Raw genomic sequence first — 18860 nt, 5'->3', positions numbered from 1 at the left:
AATAAGCAGCACGGTCCTATTATATAGCATGCACAGGGAACTATATTCAATATCCTGTAATAACCTATAACAGAAAAGAATCTGAAAAAGAGTTCAATATATATATTCTATATATATATTCAATATATACTCTTTTTTCAGATTCAAAGAATAGAATTCTCTTCTATTCTTTCAGAAAAAAATCGGAAAAAGAGTATATGTTTTATGAAGATAAAACTGACATATAATATTGTTTAAGTGTATAATGTGATGATTTTATAGACATAGATTGCAAAATGGTTACCACAGTAAAGTTAGTACAGTTCTTTGAATCTCTTCGCTGTACACTAGAAACTAACACATTTTAAATCAACTATGTATCAATTAAAAAACAAATGAATATCAAAATTATTATGTTGAGTAAAAGAAGCCAAACACAAGACTATCTGTATAACACCTATTCTTTCACTCAAAATAATGATATATATGATTAGCATATATTACATATAAAAATATGAATGATATGTATATATGGCAGCCTGAAGAAACTAATACACATGACAATATGTGTTTGTCAAAACTCTGAAACTATACCCTTAAAATGGGTGATAATTATTCTATGTAAATGTATCTCAATAGACTTGATTAAAAATAAGGGCAGTAGAGGAAAAAAGAAGCCTGAGGGATAAAAGAAGACATACATATGGCCAACAGGTACACAGAAAGGCACTCAACATCACTAACCATCAGGGAAATGCAAATCAAAACCACAATAAAATATCACCTCACACCTGTTACAATGGCTGTTATTAAAAAGACAAGAGATAAATGTTGACAAGGACATGGAAAAAAGGGAACCTTGGTGCACTAATGGTGTGAATGCAAATTGGTGCAACCACCATGGAAAACAGAACAGAGGTTCTTTAAAAACTAAAAAAATACAACTCCTATATGAAATAGTAATCTCACTTCTGGGTATTTATCTGGAAAAAATAGAACCAGGATCTCAAAGAGATATATGCACCCCCAATCTCTATTTACAGCATTATTTATAACAGCCAAGACACAGAAACAACCCAAGTGTCCACTGATGGGTGGATGGATAAAGAAGATGATATGCCTATATGTACACAATGGAATAAAGTAAGCTATAAGAGGAAGGAAATCTTGCCATTTGTGACAATATGGATGGCTCTTGAGGGCAATATACTTAGTGGAAAAAGTGAGACAGAGAAAGAGAAATATTGTATGATCTCACCTACATGTAGGTTCTAAAGAGAGAAAACCTCCAAACTCATAGAAACAGAATAGATTGGTGGTTGTGCAGTAGGGAGTAGGGGATATGGGTGAAGGTTCTCAAAGGTACAGCATGGTGACTATAGCCAACAAACTGTATAGTCTACTTGAAAGTTACTAAAAGAGTAGATCTTAAAACTTCTCACCACATGCGCGCACACACACGCACACGCGCACACACACACACACACAATGGTAATTATGTGAGGTGGGTGAAGTGTATTAACTAATTTGACTGTGGTGATCATTTTGCAATCTATGTCTATAAAATCATCACATTATACACTTTAACTTACACAATATTATATGTCAATTTTATCTCAATAAAGCTGGCCAAAAATAGACAGATGTGTAAAAATCTACATTTTTATCTACTCATGTGCACTCTAGTTATGGAACTCTGGACAAATGTCCGATGCTCAAGAAGTTTTAAAAATCATGATATTAACCAGCTTTTGGCTTTTTAATAGGACGGGTTTCTTTGGACCATCTAGAAACTCATTTGCAATGACTGGATTTATATTTCAGAGATTTGGGGGATGTAAACCTCACATTTGGATTTCTTTTTTGGGGGGCGGGGATTTTTTTTTTTTTCCTCAATGAATTTTATTACATTTATAGTTGTACAACAATCATCACACCCAATTTTATACATTTCCATCCCAAACAGGGTGGGGATTCTTGACCTGGTTATAAAAGAAATCTTTTTATGAAATTCTTTTTTTGGGGGAACACCTGTGGCATATAGAAGTTTCTGGGCCAGGGATCAAATCTGAGCTGTAACTGTGACCTGTGCCACTGATGCAGCAACGCTGGATCCTTTTTAACTCACTATACCTGGGCAGGAATGGAACCTGTGCCTCAGCAGCGACCTGAGCTGCTGCAAAGACAATGCTGGATCCTTAACCCTCTGTGATACAGCAGGAACTCCCTTTATGGGATTCCTAATGTCCAATTTATTCATAACATATATTACTGGTCAGACAGTGAATCCAGTTTTTCATATTCCTAAAAATTAGACTTACATTTTCAATCTAAAATTTCTAGCTGTAGTTCTGCATTATGTATCCCAAAGCCAGCTGTGCCTTAGACCTTGAGCTCAGATCATTATCAAAGGGGTGCGTGAGACTAAAAGCCCACTTGCTACCCAGTTGGAAACTTTGTGAATGGAGCAAATCCCCAATGAACTCTTTGGTTTATCTGTTCTCTATGTTGGGTTTTGAAATGGTAACCTTGATGTTAGCAATGTAGCCCTGAGCACAAAAGGCATGGAAACAAATAGGGATAGGTGAGGTCTTGGTAAATTAAAGCACAAACTAGCCTCTGAAAGCACAGAGCAACTGCCCTCTACCCAGATTGCATGAGGTGACTTTCCACCTTTAAGGTAAAAATGTGTTTCACCTTCCACCTTTCAGATAAAAATACATTTCTTACATTATATGCTTCTTGCTGTATGTTACCAATTTCTATTTATTAGGGCACACAGCCTCTGACCCCACCCCCTCTTTCTCTATTTTCCTCTCTAGTCTCTCAGGTTTTGTGGCCAAAGTGAGTTGTTCCAATTTACAGTTCATTCAGACAGTTCTGAGTCTGTCAAGCCAGTTGTGAGTGGGTCAAAATGGGTGTAAATGAAACAAACTTTCAATCAGATGTGATTTGAGTATACAGTGCAACAGTTTAGTTGTAATAGAAAGTATAAGAGCTTAAAAGGCCCAGAGTAATTCAGACTAAAATATCTTGGGGTATTTTTCCATTTTAAAATGAATTGAGCAATTCTCTGTAGTTGAGGATTGACAGCATAATGGAAACAGAGCAAACTGCAGATTTCTCACCAGGTGACTGCATTAGCAGGAAAACTCATAGTGCAGTCTGTTGGTTGAAAAGAACATGAAGCCTTCTGTTTTCTTATGAGGTGCTATATTCTCATAGTTCTTGGCCAATTATGCTTAGCTACTGCCAAGTTGTGGTTATTGGAAAATGCTCTCTATCCTGTAACTTTTAGCAATATAATGAGAGCCCTCACAGACACTGATTCTTCTTGCAATTTATTATCATAGAGAAACAGAATTAAAACTGCTTCCAAGTATTTCCTTCTATCTACAATGCAACTATAACACAAGATATTGCCACGCAATAGCAATCTGGAATATTCTTTCTATTCTGAGGATTGACTAAAGGTTAAAATGGTGGGCAAACATTTCAGTGATCTTTGAAACTTTTATGTTTCACAGAAACTCTCTCTTTTGTAGAGAGAACCTTCCATGGAATAAAGTGCATTACATAAATATTATAGACAGTTCTTATATTATGTAAACTTTATGTATATTTTTGTTCATACATTTCACTTACCAGAATCAAGAGGCAACTTGAGGCCAATTTTGTGTGCTCAGGGATGGTGGAAAACACTGATAAAATCAAGCAACCAAAGACAAGGAGAAAACTGTAAAACAACAACAAAAAAAGAGAAATCTGATGAGAACCTTGCCTTATCAGGACAGATTTAATTTCTTATTTCTAATGAATAAAGCACCAGATCCATCTAAATTGGCACTGATTTAATCATAAAGCCCTAAAAGGGACTAGCCATTTGGAATATCAAAATACAATATGACGTCCAGCGCAAACAGGGCCCCTTGGGAACTTCGTTGATGATGAGGATGTGTGTGTGTGTGTGTGTGTGTGTGTGTGTGTGTGTGTGTGTGTGTGTGTGTGTGTGTGTGTGTGTGTGTCATGCTATATCGAAATGTCCACAGCTAAGAATCTGTGACTTTCCTCTAAGTGGCTTTCCAAAGCAGGGGTCCAGAGAAAGGCCCAGACATGAGTCTTGCTCTCCTGTCCCAGAGCACACATGCTGCCACTGCTCTCCTTTTAAAGAAGCAGGCTCACCCTCCCGTTTAGCAGCTTTGGTGAACTGTCACGTGTTCTAAGAGGTTACTAAGCGGCTGGCTCATTTTCGCAGTCTAATATTGCTCCTGGATTCTCATTTGTCCTTTCTTCATAATAATAAAAACGGAAAATGATTTCCATTTCCTTCTGGTCAAACCACTAGAAATGCCCCCGAGCTCTACTTGTGCTGCACTGATAGGGAGCATTTTCTACCAAGCAATCTACAGACATTTTTCTTCCCAGAAATGTGCAAATCTTGGGGTCCTAAGGGGAAGCTGAATTCCTAAAATGTCTAATAAAAAGGGCAGGCTCAGTTTTAAAGCTGAAGTCACTTATTCTGGAACTCGAAATCAGAAAAAAAAAAAAAAACCCACTCAATATCTGAATTACTTCCTCTAAGTCACACTTTTTACTTTTACTCATCTATGCAAAGCTCCTACCATAATCTCCTTTAAAACATCAACTCAGTGTTCTCAGTATGGTGTGAAGCTGGCCTCTGCCTCCCCTTGAGTTGCTCTGACCAGCCTGCGCATCTTTGTACCACACCTGACCAGGCGCTCCCAAAGGTCAAGAGCCAGGGATTGATGATTCAGGGCCTGGGGAAAAATCTGGCCCTTGATGTTTGTTTTTGTAAATAAAGTTTGATTGGCACACAGCCACACCCACTTGTTCATGTACTGTCTGCAGCTGCATTCATGCAAGAACTGTAGAACTGAGACAAAGAGCATGAGATAGATGTTTACTCTCTGGCCCTTAGAGGAACGTGTGCTGACTCCTGACTGATACCAAGCATCCCTTATTTCTTTATATCTATTCCGGTAGAGAACTGAAGTGGAAGTTCATAATTGCTCATGTTCTGTATGCTGATGATAATCTCTAACATTCAGAGGGTTACCTACAAGCCAGACACTGTGCTAAGCCCTTTCCATGTGCATCCTCTAAATGTATGCAGTAGAAATCTCATTAATCCCATTTTGCAGATACACCACTGAGAATGAAGAACACCTTGTGGCTCCTTCCTGGGCTGCTTGATAGAAGGCGGGTTCAAGCTCTGTCTGTCCTTAGGTTGCCCCATAGAAGGAGCACAGATGAGGATGGCACTGATATTCCTGGCTCAGTAAGACTTTGAGGGCTACTTCTCTTTCTCTTCAGACTGAGAGGGAAGTAGTTATCATTCTGAATCGCAGAAGCCTTCCAGAAGAAGGACTCTACTAACGGAAAAAAACCTAGTACATGAAATCATCACCATCCATCATACTGTGGACTCATGTATCTGATGACTCAGGATAGTTTGGATTTGACTTTAGGTGTACCCTAACAGTCAGGGAATTGTACACTAGAAATCAAATTCCAGTGCACCTGCAAACTTCTGAACGACCAATAAGAAAGAGAAATTCAGGGATCACTAGGGTAGTTGGGAGGATGATGTGGCAGCAAACAAAGACAGGGACAGATGTTTCCCCTCAGGTGAGTGGCTGTTCTCTACAGATGCCTCCGGAGTCCAGGCTTCACAGGAAATATTAGGTAAAAGAAGCCGTGGGTCACTTAGTCACTGAGACACATTCTTCCTCCAAGGGCATCCCTGTGGTGGCTTCGTGATCTTATCATGTGTGTATTCAAAATAGATCTACATCACAAGTCCTTCTGCCAGCTCCTCTTCATTAACAGTTGAGTGCTGCTTAATCTTTTCCTTCATGTCACCACTTTGCCTGTTTTCTTTCTTTCCAACAAGAGAAGTTTCTATACTAGAATTCTTTTATTGCTATGGAGGCCCATCTGAGGACAGCAAACCAAAGACCGCCACTGTTCTAGCTGCCTGATGGACTATGGATAAATAAATCCATTCATTAATTCATGAATTCCTTCCTCCCCTCCCTCAAACACTCATTTACTTATGCAATCAGCAAATATTGATTAAGCATATTGTATGAGGCTGAGCCACGGGGATATAATAATAAATGAGATTCTTCTTTTCTTTCCTTCACAGAGTTTAGCATCTGTCGGGGCATACAGGGTAGTAAACAGCTTCAAAAAGAAAATAAAAATCCTGAGTGATGATTGTAAAGTTAGGGAAAATAAAGGGATGATGGGAGCATTGAGAATAGGAGGGATTAGGCAGGACTGGTTACTTGGTTTGTGGAGTTGAGTGCAAAGGGCAAATGTGGGGGTCCTTTGTTAAAAAAATTATCAAGAATTTCAAGACAGTGACAGCAGGTTATGACACCACGTGAGGCGCTCTGCAAAGTTCTGGGCTCCACAGGCCTGCGTAGGTGGCATGTCCAGGAAGCCAGAGCTGGGGTTCGGAAAGGCTTCCTGGAGGAAGTACTAACCAAAATGGGCCCTGAAGGCCAGGAGGTGTTAGCACAGTGGTTGGATGGCTGGGGAAAAGGAACACTCTAGTCCATTTAACCATGTGGATGAGGGCCAGGTGCAAGTACAGTGTCACTAAAACTCACTGGTTAGTCAATAGGTTAGAGTTAGTGAGCACCTGCTCATTAGCTTATCCTTTGGAGGCACATAAAAAGCATGCCTTCATCTTGATTCACTGAAAATACACACTGAATACCACTGTGAACGACACTGTGCCAAGCACTATAAGGTCTGAGGATAAATCAAAGCAGTCTCTACCCTTGAGAAATTTAAAATCCAGTGCAGTGTGTGAGATGAGCACACAGGATCACAATGAAGGGAAGAGACAGATTTGTGCTAAAGATAATGCTACACTGGCTGAAAATGGGATGGAGGTCTATTCAGATGGGAATTGTGGAAGCACATCAAGAAAGCCTTCCCAAATGGGTGCTACGTGAGATGGTTTTTGAAAGAAGGGTTGGGTTTCAACAAGAGAAGTTTCTGGAGAAACACATTCCAGAAGGAGGGTACAATATGAGAAAGGTAATGAGGCAGAAAATCAGTGACCTAAAATATCTGCTGTTTTATGGAACAAAAAGTCGAGTTTAATTACAGCGCAAGGTGAGACAGGTGGCTGAATTGGGAGTCTGGGGCCATGATGGGACATGTTAGGGCCTGTCTTTCGCCCAGTAGACAATGGGGAACCAGTGAACATTTTTGAACAGGAAGCTAGTATCATCAGAGGAGCCCTTAGGAAAATCAAGTTGGCAGCCATGTGCGTTAGGCTGTCTCTGAGTAGATGAGAAGCAGGGTCAAGAGCAGCAGTGATCCACCCTAGGTTGCAAACTTACTGGTAGGAATGAGGATGGCACAGAGGGGCAGACTGGAGTGATATGGGGATACAGGAGCCTCTAACTCAAGCAGTTCTTAGCCTGGGGAGTAGAGTCTGGGGAAGAGGTGTGGGAACTGAGAATTCTGAGGTTTCCATCCGTAATTATTGGTGATGCTCCTAACAAATCAGGTGAGAAAAGTCAGGAAGTCAGGAGGAAAAACTGATTTTGAGGAGAAGACGACAAATCCGGTTTTGGACATCCACGTGGAATTATAGATCTATATCTTGGGCACAAAGCCTGGTTGTAGATTTGGAAGTGCTTTTCTCCTAGAGGAAGTGAGTGTACAGAACACAGTTATCCTGAGGAAAGCGCAGACCAAGCATAGAAGGTTTAGGTAAATAGCATAAAGGATATCTGGGGAACATTTTCTGATCTTGGAGAGAGACAAGGAAAATAGCAGACCTAATCTGCTGTGAACTGGCTCTTGGGGAGAACTGCCAGAGATGGATTCCCTGGCTGGAGAAAGCACTGAGCTGATAGAATCACCCCTGTGAGGTGACAGTGTGCAGATGTCAGGCTCACTGGCAGTGACATGGTGAACTGCTGGGGTCTGAGTGTGGCTCCCAAGGCTCCTGTGCACCTGTGTGCATGTTGACAGTGACCCCCACTCCATCTCTCTATGGGCCAAATAAAAGTGGAAGCAGAGGCAACAGTCACTGGATGTTAAGACATGGATGTCTTAATCCAGGGTCCACGGGCCTCCAAGAGGTTTGTGGATAGAATCTTGGGGGCTGAGAATGTGGACTGGAAAAAACTATGTCTCTGTCACGAATCATGGCAAAAAACTATGAAAGTATCAGCAGGACTAGTGACTTTGTCATTCACAGAAATCACAGATAATTCCATGTCCCACTTTACTTTGTAAATAATTACATTTCATCTTAAATACTGATTTCACCTTATCACTATTTCAAGATTATGGTAGTTAATAGACACACTGCTGAGAGGTTTTTCTTTCTTTCCTTTCTTTTTTTTTTTGCTTTTTTGGGCCACACCCATGGCATATGGAAGTTCCTAGGATAGGGGTTGAATCAAAGCTAAATCGAAGTTGTAGCTGCCAGCCTATGCCACAGGCACAGCAACTTGGGATCCAAGCTGTGTCTGTGACCTATGCCACAGCTCCCAGCAATGCCAGATTCTCCAACCCACTGAGTGAGGCCAGGGATCAAATCTGTGTCCTCATGGATACTAGTCAGATTTGTTTCTGCTGTATCACAATGGGAACTCCAGGGAATTGTTTTTAAAGATGCATTAATAAAGAAGTATATGCATTATTCTATTGGAAACTTGTTTAATATTTTAATAATAGCATTTCAATATAATTTTTTCTTTTGTAATCATCTACTTTTTAAGCATTTAAAACATTCTTCTGAGTAAAGCAAATTATTGTATGTTGGATGGATAAATACAAGTCCTACTACACAGCACAGAGAACTATATTCATTATCTTGTGATAAACCATAATGGAAAAGCACATGAAAAAGAGTGGATATAAATGTACAGCTGAATCACTTTGCTGTACAGTAGAAATTGACACACTGTAAATCAAGTATACTTCAATAAAATTTAAAAAATAAAAACATTATTCTGAGCAGAGATAAAATTGTCATTATATGCAGATGCTATGATACTACATAGAGAAAAACCTAAAGACTCCACCCAAAACTACTAGAACTGATAAATGAATTCAGCAAGGTAGCAGGATACGAGATGAATATACACATATATATTCCATCATATAAAATGGAATATTGCTCAGCCATAAAAGAGACTGAAATAATGCCCTTTGAAGCAAATGGATGGACCTAGAGATTATCATATTAAGTGAAGTAAGTTAGAGAAAGACAAATATCATATGATATCACTTACATGTAGAATCTAAAATATGATACAAATGAATTTATTTACAAAACAGAAACAGACTCACAGACATAGAAAACCAATTTATGGTTACCAAAGTGGAAAAGGAGTGGGGTTGGGATAAATAAGGAGTTTGGGATTAGCAGAGGCAAACTACTATGTATCAAATAGATAAGCAACAAGGAAACTACCATGTAGCACAGGGGACTATATTAAATATCCCATAATAAATCATAATGAAAAGAAGATGGAAAATAATATACATATAAAATTTGAACCACTGTGCTTTACACCAGAAACACAATACTGTAAGTCAAATATACTTCAATTAAAAAAAACAAAAAAACAAATTACTGAGGACTGGCTTCAGCAGGCTTTATCAGACTGCTGAAGGGTCTGTGGCATTCAAAAAATTAGATTCCTGTGGTGGGAGATGAGGAAGCAGGGGCTGGGAGCTGGAAAATGGCTCGTTTGATGTAGGTGACCAACTTACTCAGGTGAGCTATTTTTTTTATCATAGAACATATTATTTATTTTCAGATATTTAGTCCCAACTGTTCATTTTTCCTCTAAAGGTAGGTTTTAAAATCAGTTTGAAAAATATTAATATTCTTTCTTTTATACATTAATCTTGCAATATCATAAAATCCATATTCCTACAAAATTATTCTGTAACCATTACTGGCTTTTATTTTGCCTGAAGCAATAATTTATATTTTGTGGGAAATTCACTTTGATGTAGACCTTTTGTCTAAAGCTTCATCTTTAGAAGCACTGATTATTGGGAGAGGAGAAGAGCATTTATGATACAAAATATTATCAGTTCAAAACCCTCCATGTTTACTCCAGAAAACTACCATCAACTCTTGTGGGCTAATTAAGAACCAATTTGTCACATTTACTTTGATAGAAAACTCTACCTTGGATGCCTGTGGAACAGATGATGTCCAGCTTCCAAAACTCATGCTTCAAGCAGTGGTTCATTTAGCAAGAATTAAATTGATGTGAAAATAAAGCAAATTGCACAGCATCATTCACACAAACACGCACCCCAGCCCCTCACAAGCCATTGTGAGCAATGCAACAGAGGAAGGAGAAACAAAGTCCATGTTGAAAGCAGATTTTCAGTGAGCTGAGCTCAAGGAGAAGGCATATTAATAGCACATGCTTCGCAGGTTGCAACAACCACACGTCCACCTAGAAGGTGCTCTTTGCAAGAATTTTGGTGGATAATACTCTTTTCATACATAATTATTGTCCATAGGAGTCAACTATTAGGAAAACTCTGGGGAAAGGAAGATTTCAAATGTCTTAAGTGGATTGGAATCATGGGATTAAAATAAAGAATACTACTAGGAAGTACATAAATAAAGAATACTACTAGGAAGTACATAGGAAGTTTTTAAAGAAAAAATCCTTAGAAATAACTTCTGAAGGAAATTCAACCCTGGCTCTGACTTTGCATAAATTTTTAAGTACTGCTTTGAGAAAGTGTGTATTTGATGGAAGACCTCAGCAGTGCAGCATGAATTACGGGGACTGGAGCACACGGCTGGATAAATGACCACAGATGACACACAGGCTGCCATGCCTGGAGGAAATGCTGCCCAATGAAATCAAACCTCACTAGCAGAGGGATGGCTGGAGCCCATTTTTAATTTTTAGCATCTTAAGTTTGCCTTTTTCCCCAATTTGCACTTTGCAAAATGTCCTTTCAGCATAATTTTCCCATAAAAGGGCATTTTGCACACGGAATCTATCCACTGCACACCCTAGCTTCCACTGCAAAATAATAAAAATGAAATATGACATTTTTAGTGTCCTTAAAGGTGAATTGGAATATTTGATTAAAAACACTGCATGATACAGCTTTTCAAGTGCAATGAGCCCTAAATATTAATAAAGACCCTAATTGATAGGTATTATCACTGTAATCTTTGTGAAGTTGCAAAAATAGAGCCATCAACTAATGGTTTTAAAAAGTGAAATGGTGCCTTTTACATGTGTGCGGTGTTAAGAGGAAATCAGAGGATATGGGAAGTTGTGGTTTCTGCTCACATAATGTGTTTCTGCAAGGGACCATGGCTAATGCAAGTGAGCTAGAACAAGTAAGAAAACCTAGAGCAGTCTCCCCTCAGAGCAGTCCCCGGACTCTGGCCTGTTCTCCTCCAGCAGCAGGGAATCCTATTGGCCAGAAGGACCTCTGACTGTGCTCCCTCTCAAGATAGGCAGTACTTTAAAGATGCACTGGTAGGCGTTTGTGCAGTTTCTCTTTGAATGATCTAGCATCCAGAGCCCTCCTAGTGCACAAAGTAGCGCACAAAGTTTGTGCAGTTTCTCTTTGAATGATCTAGCATCCAGAGCCCTCCTAGCGCACAAAGTAGCACAGCCCTGGTACAGGCGCTATTGCTGGAAGACCCCCTTCCTCCCTGAGCCAAGTCCAATATCCAGACCCTCTCCTCCCTGTGGTCCTCCTCAGGGTCTGGATCCTGGAGGGCATGTGCTTCTTGCTCCATGTTAGTTCTTCAGATACTGGAGGTGGGTTTTATAATGACTTTCTCATCAGTCTTCAAATCACATGCCCCAGCCCACCCCACTCCTTTGTCTGCTTTGCACATGAAAGAGCGTCTGGATCTGTCACTCTCCTAGTCGCTGTTGTTAAGCACACCCACTTGGTTCCCACATCCCTCAGAGTCTGACTCAGGCCCCTCATTATCCTCCAGTCTCAGCAAAAGAGATAGCATTTACTCATCAGCATGAGATATCTGCATTGTCAATCCTTGCCAGGGAATCCAAATCTAAACTTTCTCTGCCCAACTATTAGCAAAAGTGTGGTTTCAAAAAGGACCATCTTGAAGATTAATGTATTTGCTCATTTTTCCTGTATCTTTCCTGCTACATAACAGGGCATGGAGCAAACCTGACCACTGACAACCTGTGTACTTGAACTTCATTACTTTGATTGCTCATAGAACTATTTTCACAAAGCTGTGTTTGCCTTTTTGCTATGTTTTTGAAGAGTAAAAAGTATTTAACCAATTTACTATATATTAAGAATTTCTCTGTACTTCATCTTGTATTTTCAATGAGGTATCATGTAAGACATTTTTCTCAAGATTTAACCATAAGAAAAGTCTTGGGAAATGATGGGAAAATTGTTGGCCACTTTTACTGATTTCATGTTGCTGGATCCAGGTTTACTGTAAGACATCAAAGTATTTGTGGATGAAATTGAAAGCCCTTATTAACAAACTTTAATAAATCTTAGAAAATACAGTAGATGCCAAATGACCAGAGGATGGGAAATGTTCTGAGGGTCAAAAAAAAAAAAAAAGGTAAGTAGGGGACCCTGGACTTTGTATGTGGGTAACCCCAATTACAACTCCTTGAACTGAGTGAAGTCAGACAGAAAAATACAAATATCCATATGATATCACTTATAAGTGGAATCTAAAAAAATGATACAAAAGAACGTATTTATAAAACAGAAACAAACTCACATATTTCAAAATCAAATTTATGGTTACCATAGAAGGAATCCATGGAGGGGAAGGGATAAATTAGGAGGATGGAAATAATATACACACACCACTATATAAGTAGATAATTAACAAGGACTTACTGTATAGCACAGGAAATCTACCCAATAGCTTGTAATAACCTATATGGGGGAAAAATGGATATATGTATATGTAGAACTGATTTAGTCTGCTGTACAACTGAAACTGATGTAACACTGTAAGTCAACTAAACTCCAATAAAATTTTAAAAACTAAAAATAAAAAAAACAAAAAAGGAGTTCCCATTGTGGCTCAGTGGTAAAGAACCTGACTAGTATCCATGAGGATGCAGGTTTGGTCCTTGGCCTTGCTCAGTGGGTTAAGGATCCGGCATTGCGCTGAGCTGAAGTGTAGGTCACAGAAGTGGCTTGGATCTGATGTTGCTGTGGCTGTGGCATAGGCCAGAAGCTGCAGCTCCGACTCGAGCCCTAGCCTGGGAACTTCCATATACTGAGGGTAGGGCCCTAAAAAGAAAGAAAGAAAGAAAAAAACAAAACAAACTCCTAGAACTATCCTGGATAAAATATTAAACAAATGAATTGTAACAAATTCATAAGAACAACTGTTATTACTAAAAAGCCATACAGGTTCACCACCAGCAAGACACACTAAACTCTGCTTATTTCCTACCTTGATAGGTTTCCCAGCTTGCTGTATGAAAGAAGAGAGTGTGGATAAAGAAGAAAAGAAGAGGAAATTCAGGCAGGGTGCTATACCTCCTGGGAGGATGTGTATCTGCTGAGAGGTTTCCAGAGATGAGCCTGAGGATTTATAAGAAAACTCTGAAGACTTGTGTTTTGAAGATAAGTGAAATCCCATGATCCATCAAGCCAAAGCACCACTATTGCTTCTGGAAAAAAATATGGAGGCAGTGTTCTGCTAACATATTTGTCTCCTTGCCTTGGCTGCTAGGAAGCTCAGAGGTGAATTTGTGACTAATGTTAACAATGGCACAGATCCTTCAGGTACATACGTTTACGGATTAACTTCATTCCTGGCTTCTTTATATTATCCTATCACTACCTTACCTTCACTGTGTTACTTCAGGCACAAATATTTATAGGCACTGGTAACTCAGGCATGGTCTGTGCCTAACAGGGCCTTCAGTATAGTGGGAAGACAGATCTGGGCTTATTTTTCTCTGTTTATGACATACGTGTTTTCTCAGCAGCCTCAAGTTCATTGTAGATGATATAGGGTTTCTGGGGTACACTGGATAAAGATGCAGTTTTTGTCTATAACTCCTCTTTCCCTGAAATCAGAATATTAATGTAGTCTAAAGATGTACTCTTTTTAAAAAAAGCAAATGCCACCACTGGCTCAAATTTAACTTAATGTAAACTAACCCTAAATTTCTTTCAGTTAAATTTATGAAAAGCTTTTCACATTTGTTACTTTTACATATTATATGAATCTTGATTCATTTATTCCTAGCATGAACTACCAACTCCCTACTCCAGGTATCTCCGAACGTCCTATGCTTGTCTTCAGAGTTTTCTTATAAACCCTGAGGCTTATCTCTGGAGACCTCTCAGCAGATACACATTCTCCCAGGATGAGAGGATGCAACATCCTGCCTGAATTTCCTCTTCTTTTCTTCAAGAATATTATAAAACACTTACCAGCACTTTGCTGAAATCAAGACCTTTTATCCACACTCTCCTTCCTGATACAGCAAGCTGGAAAACCTATCAAGGTAAGAAATAAGCAGAATTTAGTGTTTCTTGCTGGTGGTGAACCTGTGTGGCTTTTTAGTTATCATAGTTGTTCTCATGAATTTGTTACAATTCGTTTGCTCGATATTCTACCTGGCATAGCTGCAGGAGTTATAACGGAGCTTATCAATATACAATGTCCAGGATCCTCTATTTATTTTTTTTGACAATCAGAATATTTTCCTGTCTCTGGTCATTTGGCATCTATTGCATTTTTCAAGATTTATTAAAGTTCATTAATAAAAGTTTTTCAGGAGTTCCCGTCGTGGCACAGTGGAAACGAATCTGACTAGGAATCATGAGGTTGTAGGTTCGATCCCTGGCCTCGCTCAATGGGTTAAGGATCTGGCATTGCCGTGAGCTGTGGTGTAGGTTGCAGATGTGGCTCAAGTCTGACATTGCTGTGGCTCTGGTGTAGGCTGGCGGCAACAGCTCCAATTAGACACCTAGCCTGGAAATTTCCGTATGTTGCGGGTGAGGCTCTAAAAAAAAGACAAAAAAAAAGTTTTTCAGTATCATCCACAATTACTTTGATGACTTACAACATAATAAATCTGGATCCAGCAACATGAAATCATTAAAAATGGCAAACAATTTGCCCATCCTATGTTTTAATTAATTAATTTTTTATTTAATGATTTTTATTTTTTTCCACTATAGCTGGTTTACAGTGTTCTGTCAATTTTCTACTGTACAGCAAGGTGACCCAGTCACACATACATGTATACATTCTTTTTTCTCACATTATCAGGCTCCATCATAACTGACTAGATATAGTTCCCAGCGCTATACAGCAGGATTGCATTGCTTATCCATTCCAAAGGCAATAGTTTGCATCTACTAAACCCACAATTTCAGTCCATCCCACTCCCTCCCCCTCCCCCTTGGCAACCCCATCCTATATTTTCATTTTCTTTAAATCACATTTTCCAAAATCCCTTTTAGTTTGAAAATCATTCTTTTTTTTTTTTTTTGTCTTTGTTGTTGTTGTTGTTGCTATTTCTTGGGCCGCTCCCGCGGCATATGGAGGTTCCCAGGCTAGGGGTTGAATCGGAGCTGTAGCCACCGGCCTACGCCAGAGCCACAGCAACGCGGGATCCGAGCCGCGTCTGCGACCTACACCACAGCTCACGGCAACGCCGGATCGTTAACCCACTGAGCAAGGGCAGGGACCGAACCCGCAACCTCATGGTTCCTAGTTGGATTCGTTAACCACTGAGCCACGACGGGAACTCCTGAAAATCATTCTTTTTGACGGAGAAGGAATAGGTCAGGGTTTGAATAGATCTGCTTTCTTTTTTTATTGTCATGATATTGGTCCCCAACAGCAGCACTTTATCTTCTCCATTCCTGTTTTTTGTTTTCAGGGAAAAAAGAATTTTTTTGTTTGTTTGTTTCTGTGTGGCATGTTCTACTTTATCTGGCTTTTAAATTATCTTTAAAGATTGTGATTCTTTAAAAAAAAATGTTCTTAGTTCCCTGGTTCCCATTTTCTCTAGATTTAAACATAGAAAGTAAATGTCGAGTTTCTTGGAGATTTTCTGGGTGGAACATCTGTATGGACAGATTGTTTTCTTTTGATGCTCTCTCTTTCTAGCTTCCCTTATAGGTCACTGTCCAGGGTTTCAAAGCTCTTGCTTTTACCATTGTTAAAAATTGTTTTCCTAATTTCTACGTTTATCTATAGTCTGTCTACTTTACTCCGTTCTTTTTAAAAGGATTGTAACATCCTTGAGAAATAGCTTTGACATGGGAAGGTTCAGACCCTTCCCACTGTCACCCCAGCTCTGTTACCTATCACAGGTCTGAGTTTCGTGAAGCCACTCACTTGGTCTGGAGTGAACTGAGTGGACTGTGGTCTATCAAAATTAAATCAAAAAGCTCTACTTTTCGATAGCAGTCAAAAGGCATGTTTTCCATCTTGGTGGACAGTGTAGGCCATTAGTGGCGAATGGAATGACAGGAATGGCCTTGATGAGTAGAACATACAACAGAACACTATTTCTTGAGGTGTGCAATTTAGACATCCACCAGTTAGGTTCTTGCCTCTGCAAGTTCTGTTACTGTGTCCTTTCCAGGAAACACTACTGAGACTGAAAACCAGTGTATAGGTTCAGAGACAAAGAATTTAAAACTGGTCCTCCTACTGTCATATATTCAGTATGTAACAGGAGAGCATCCTGATATTTTATATTCTTGTTACCCTGTTATATTTTCCTCTGAGCAAACAGCATCATCTGACATTCTTATTTGTCTATTTTGGTCTCTTCTGCTAGAATGTAAGTTCTATGAGGGCAGGATCTTTGTCTCTTATATTTGCCACTTTATTATCAGTAACCAGGATCAGGCCTGGTAAAGTTGCATTCATTCATGCAACACGTTATTACTCAGGGCCTGCCATGTACAAGGCAGTGCTCTTGGTGCTGAAATTATAGTAGTGAGTAAAACAGACAAAAGTCCCTGCCTTACATTCTGGTAGGAGTGTTGGGTCATAAATAATATAAACAAACAAAATGTATACAGTGTTAGGGAATGATAACTGCTAAGGAGGAAAAAACCCACACATAGCAGAGAAGGATGACAGGACACAGACATTCAGGGATTTGAAAGTTTGGCTAGAGTGCCAGGGAGGGTCCTACTAAGAAAGTGGTATTTATTGAATTTTGAATTTCAAAAGTGAAATCCCATGACCCATCAAGCCAAAGCAATGGTACATTTGGAATTCAGCTGGTGCAGGCCTTCCAGGCCCAGCTCCCTATTGCATTCCTTTTATCATGCCAATTCCCTGTTTTAAAAAGTTTCAGTCCTTTTTCTGGCTGTCACATTCAAACCCCTTTGTATGGGTTTAAAGATCTCCACCAGAACATTAATTCCTCCATTCTTCCAGAAACACCCTCTGGGCAGGCCCGTCTCCATTCTATTTTCTGCACAATATTGCACTATAATATAATAACAGGATATAATAATGGAACTTTCTCCTTCTGAGTGCTCCTTCCCCTAAGTCAGTAAGTCACATGTCAGCTGGTCCCCATGCTCAATGCTTTCTGGCCTGTTAAGCCCCCTTTCCGCATACCTCACTGCCTCTCCCTTGAAGCTGTTTTAAGGACTAAATGAGTAGCATCAGAATTTGTGTTTTAACAAATAAGTATATAATAACCAATTGAGTTAAAAATATCAATTGAGCATCATACTGACACTTGATCACTACATAATTTGTTTTAACAGATAAAATTATGACAAAATTACAGTGACATCATCTAAAAGCACTGCTTATAAAGCAAAACATTTGAAACTAAAACATGGAATAGTGCTCAGCAAGTTCTGAGGTACTCAAGAAATTTCACAGTATGTCTAAGCAAATCCACATTAGCGACAATTCCATGGTTGAGCTTGAACCTGTATGATGATGTTTTCCAGGTTGACTAATCACAGTATCTTCTTGACACACAGAAGCCTTGCCAAGCTGGACCTCAGTGTCCAGTCCCTCACTGCTCCAGTTTCTGGAAAAGACTTGATGCTGTCCTAAATAAACGGGTGGTAGCACTGCAAAGCCGCCTGGTTGTAGTCTATACGTGGGAATGTGCCTTGGCTCAATTAGCCGGGCAGAGAGTCATCCTTAAAATGACCACTAATGACTGCTGACCAAGGCTGCTGAGCTAATGAACAGGCAATCTGCTGTTCTCCAACTGAGAAAGGGACCATGTCAAAGACATGCTAATTGTAGCCATGAATGAAATAAAAGTTGTCTGCGAAGGCTGAGAAAGAGGCAACATTTGTAAAGTCTATGCGAATGTTCCTTTTAAAGGCATCTTTTCCAGAGATAATTTTGGTGCTGACACCATGGAAAATAATCCAGTCTAATAGTTTTGATAATATGAACCCATGTGGATTAAATTTTCCGTGCTCTGTTTCAAAGAGTCTGTTTATGCAAGAAAGTGAGCTATGTGGCAAAGGTCGAAAACATATGTTAAAAGTTGTTTGACAATAGCTGTCTGGCTTGAATGATTTTTCCATAAAAGAGATGGTCAATTTATTAGGCAAATAATAATCATTGCAATTTTTTATAAATGTATGATAATAATCATTACATTATTTGAAAATGAATAATAGAAATTCTGAAGTAATTTATTTAAGTTTTTTTTTTTTTTTTTTACTGGGAACAAAAGTAAAAGGGGATAAAAGTAGGCTTAAGGTTATTTTTCCTTGCAAGCAAAAGCTTTAAAGTACTATATTTGATAATAAAAAATCAATTATGAATTTGATTTAACTGATTAGACCCATATGATCCACTTATTTTAAAAACAGATTTTACTTGAAATATT

General features: G+C 39.1%; 1 protein-coding gene across 3 annotated transcripts in view; it reads right to left on the bottom strand.

Annotated features, from left to right (window-relative positions):
• The window catches only part of KCNQ5 (potassium voltage-gated channel subfamily Q member 5), a 504606-nt gene that overhangs the window by 169319 nt on the left and 316427 nt on the right, over positions 1-18860 (bottom strand). For all 3 annotated transcript variants that reach the window (XM_047760371.1, XM_047760380.1, XM_047760389.1), the window contains exon 2: positions 3625-3715. In XM_047760371.1, coding sequence (XP_047616327.1) covers positions 3625-3715 — 91 coding nt within the window. The remainder of the gene's footprint in view (positions 1-3624; positions 3716-18860) is intronic.

Source organism: Phacochoerus africanus, chromosome 2 (genome assembly GCF_016906955.1).
Source record: "Phacochoerus africanus isolate WHEZ1 chromosome 2, ROS_Pafr_v1, whole genome shotgun sequence".
In the NCBI taxonomy this organism is placed as follows: Eukaryota; Metazoa; Chordata; class Mammalia; order Artiodactyla; family Suidae; genus Phacochoerus; species Phacochoerus africanus.
Note: the sequence above shows the minus strand (reverse complement) of the source record. Positions and strands in the feature narration are given on the sequence as shown.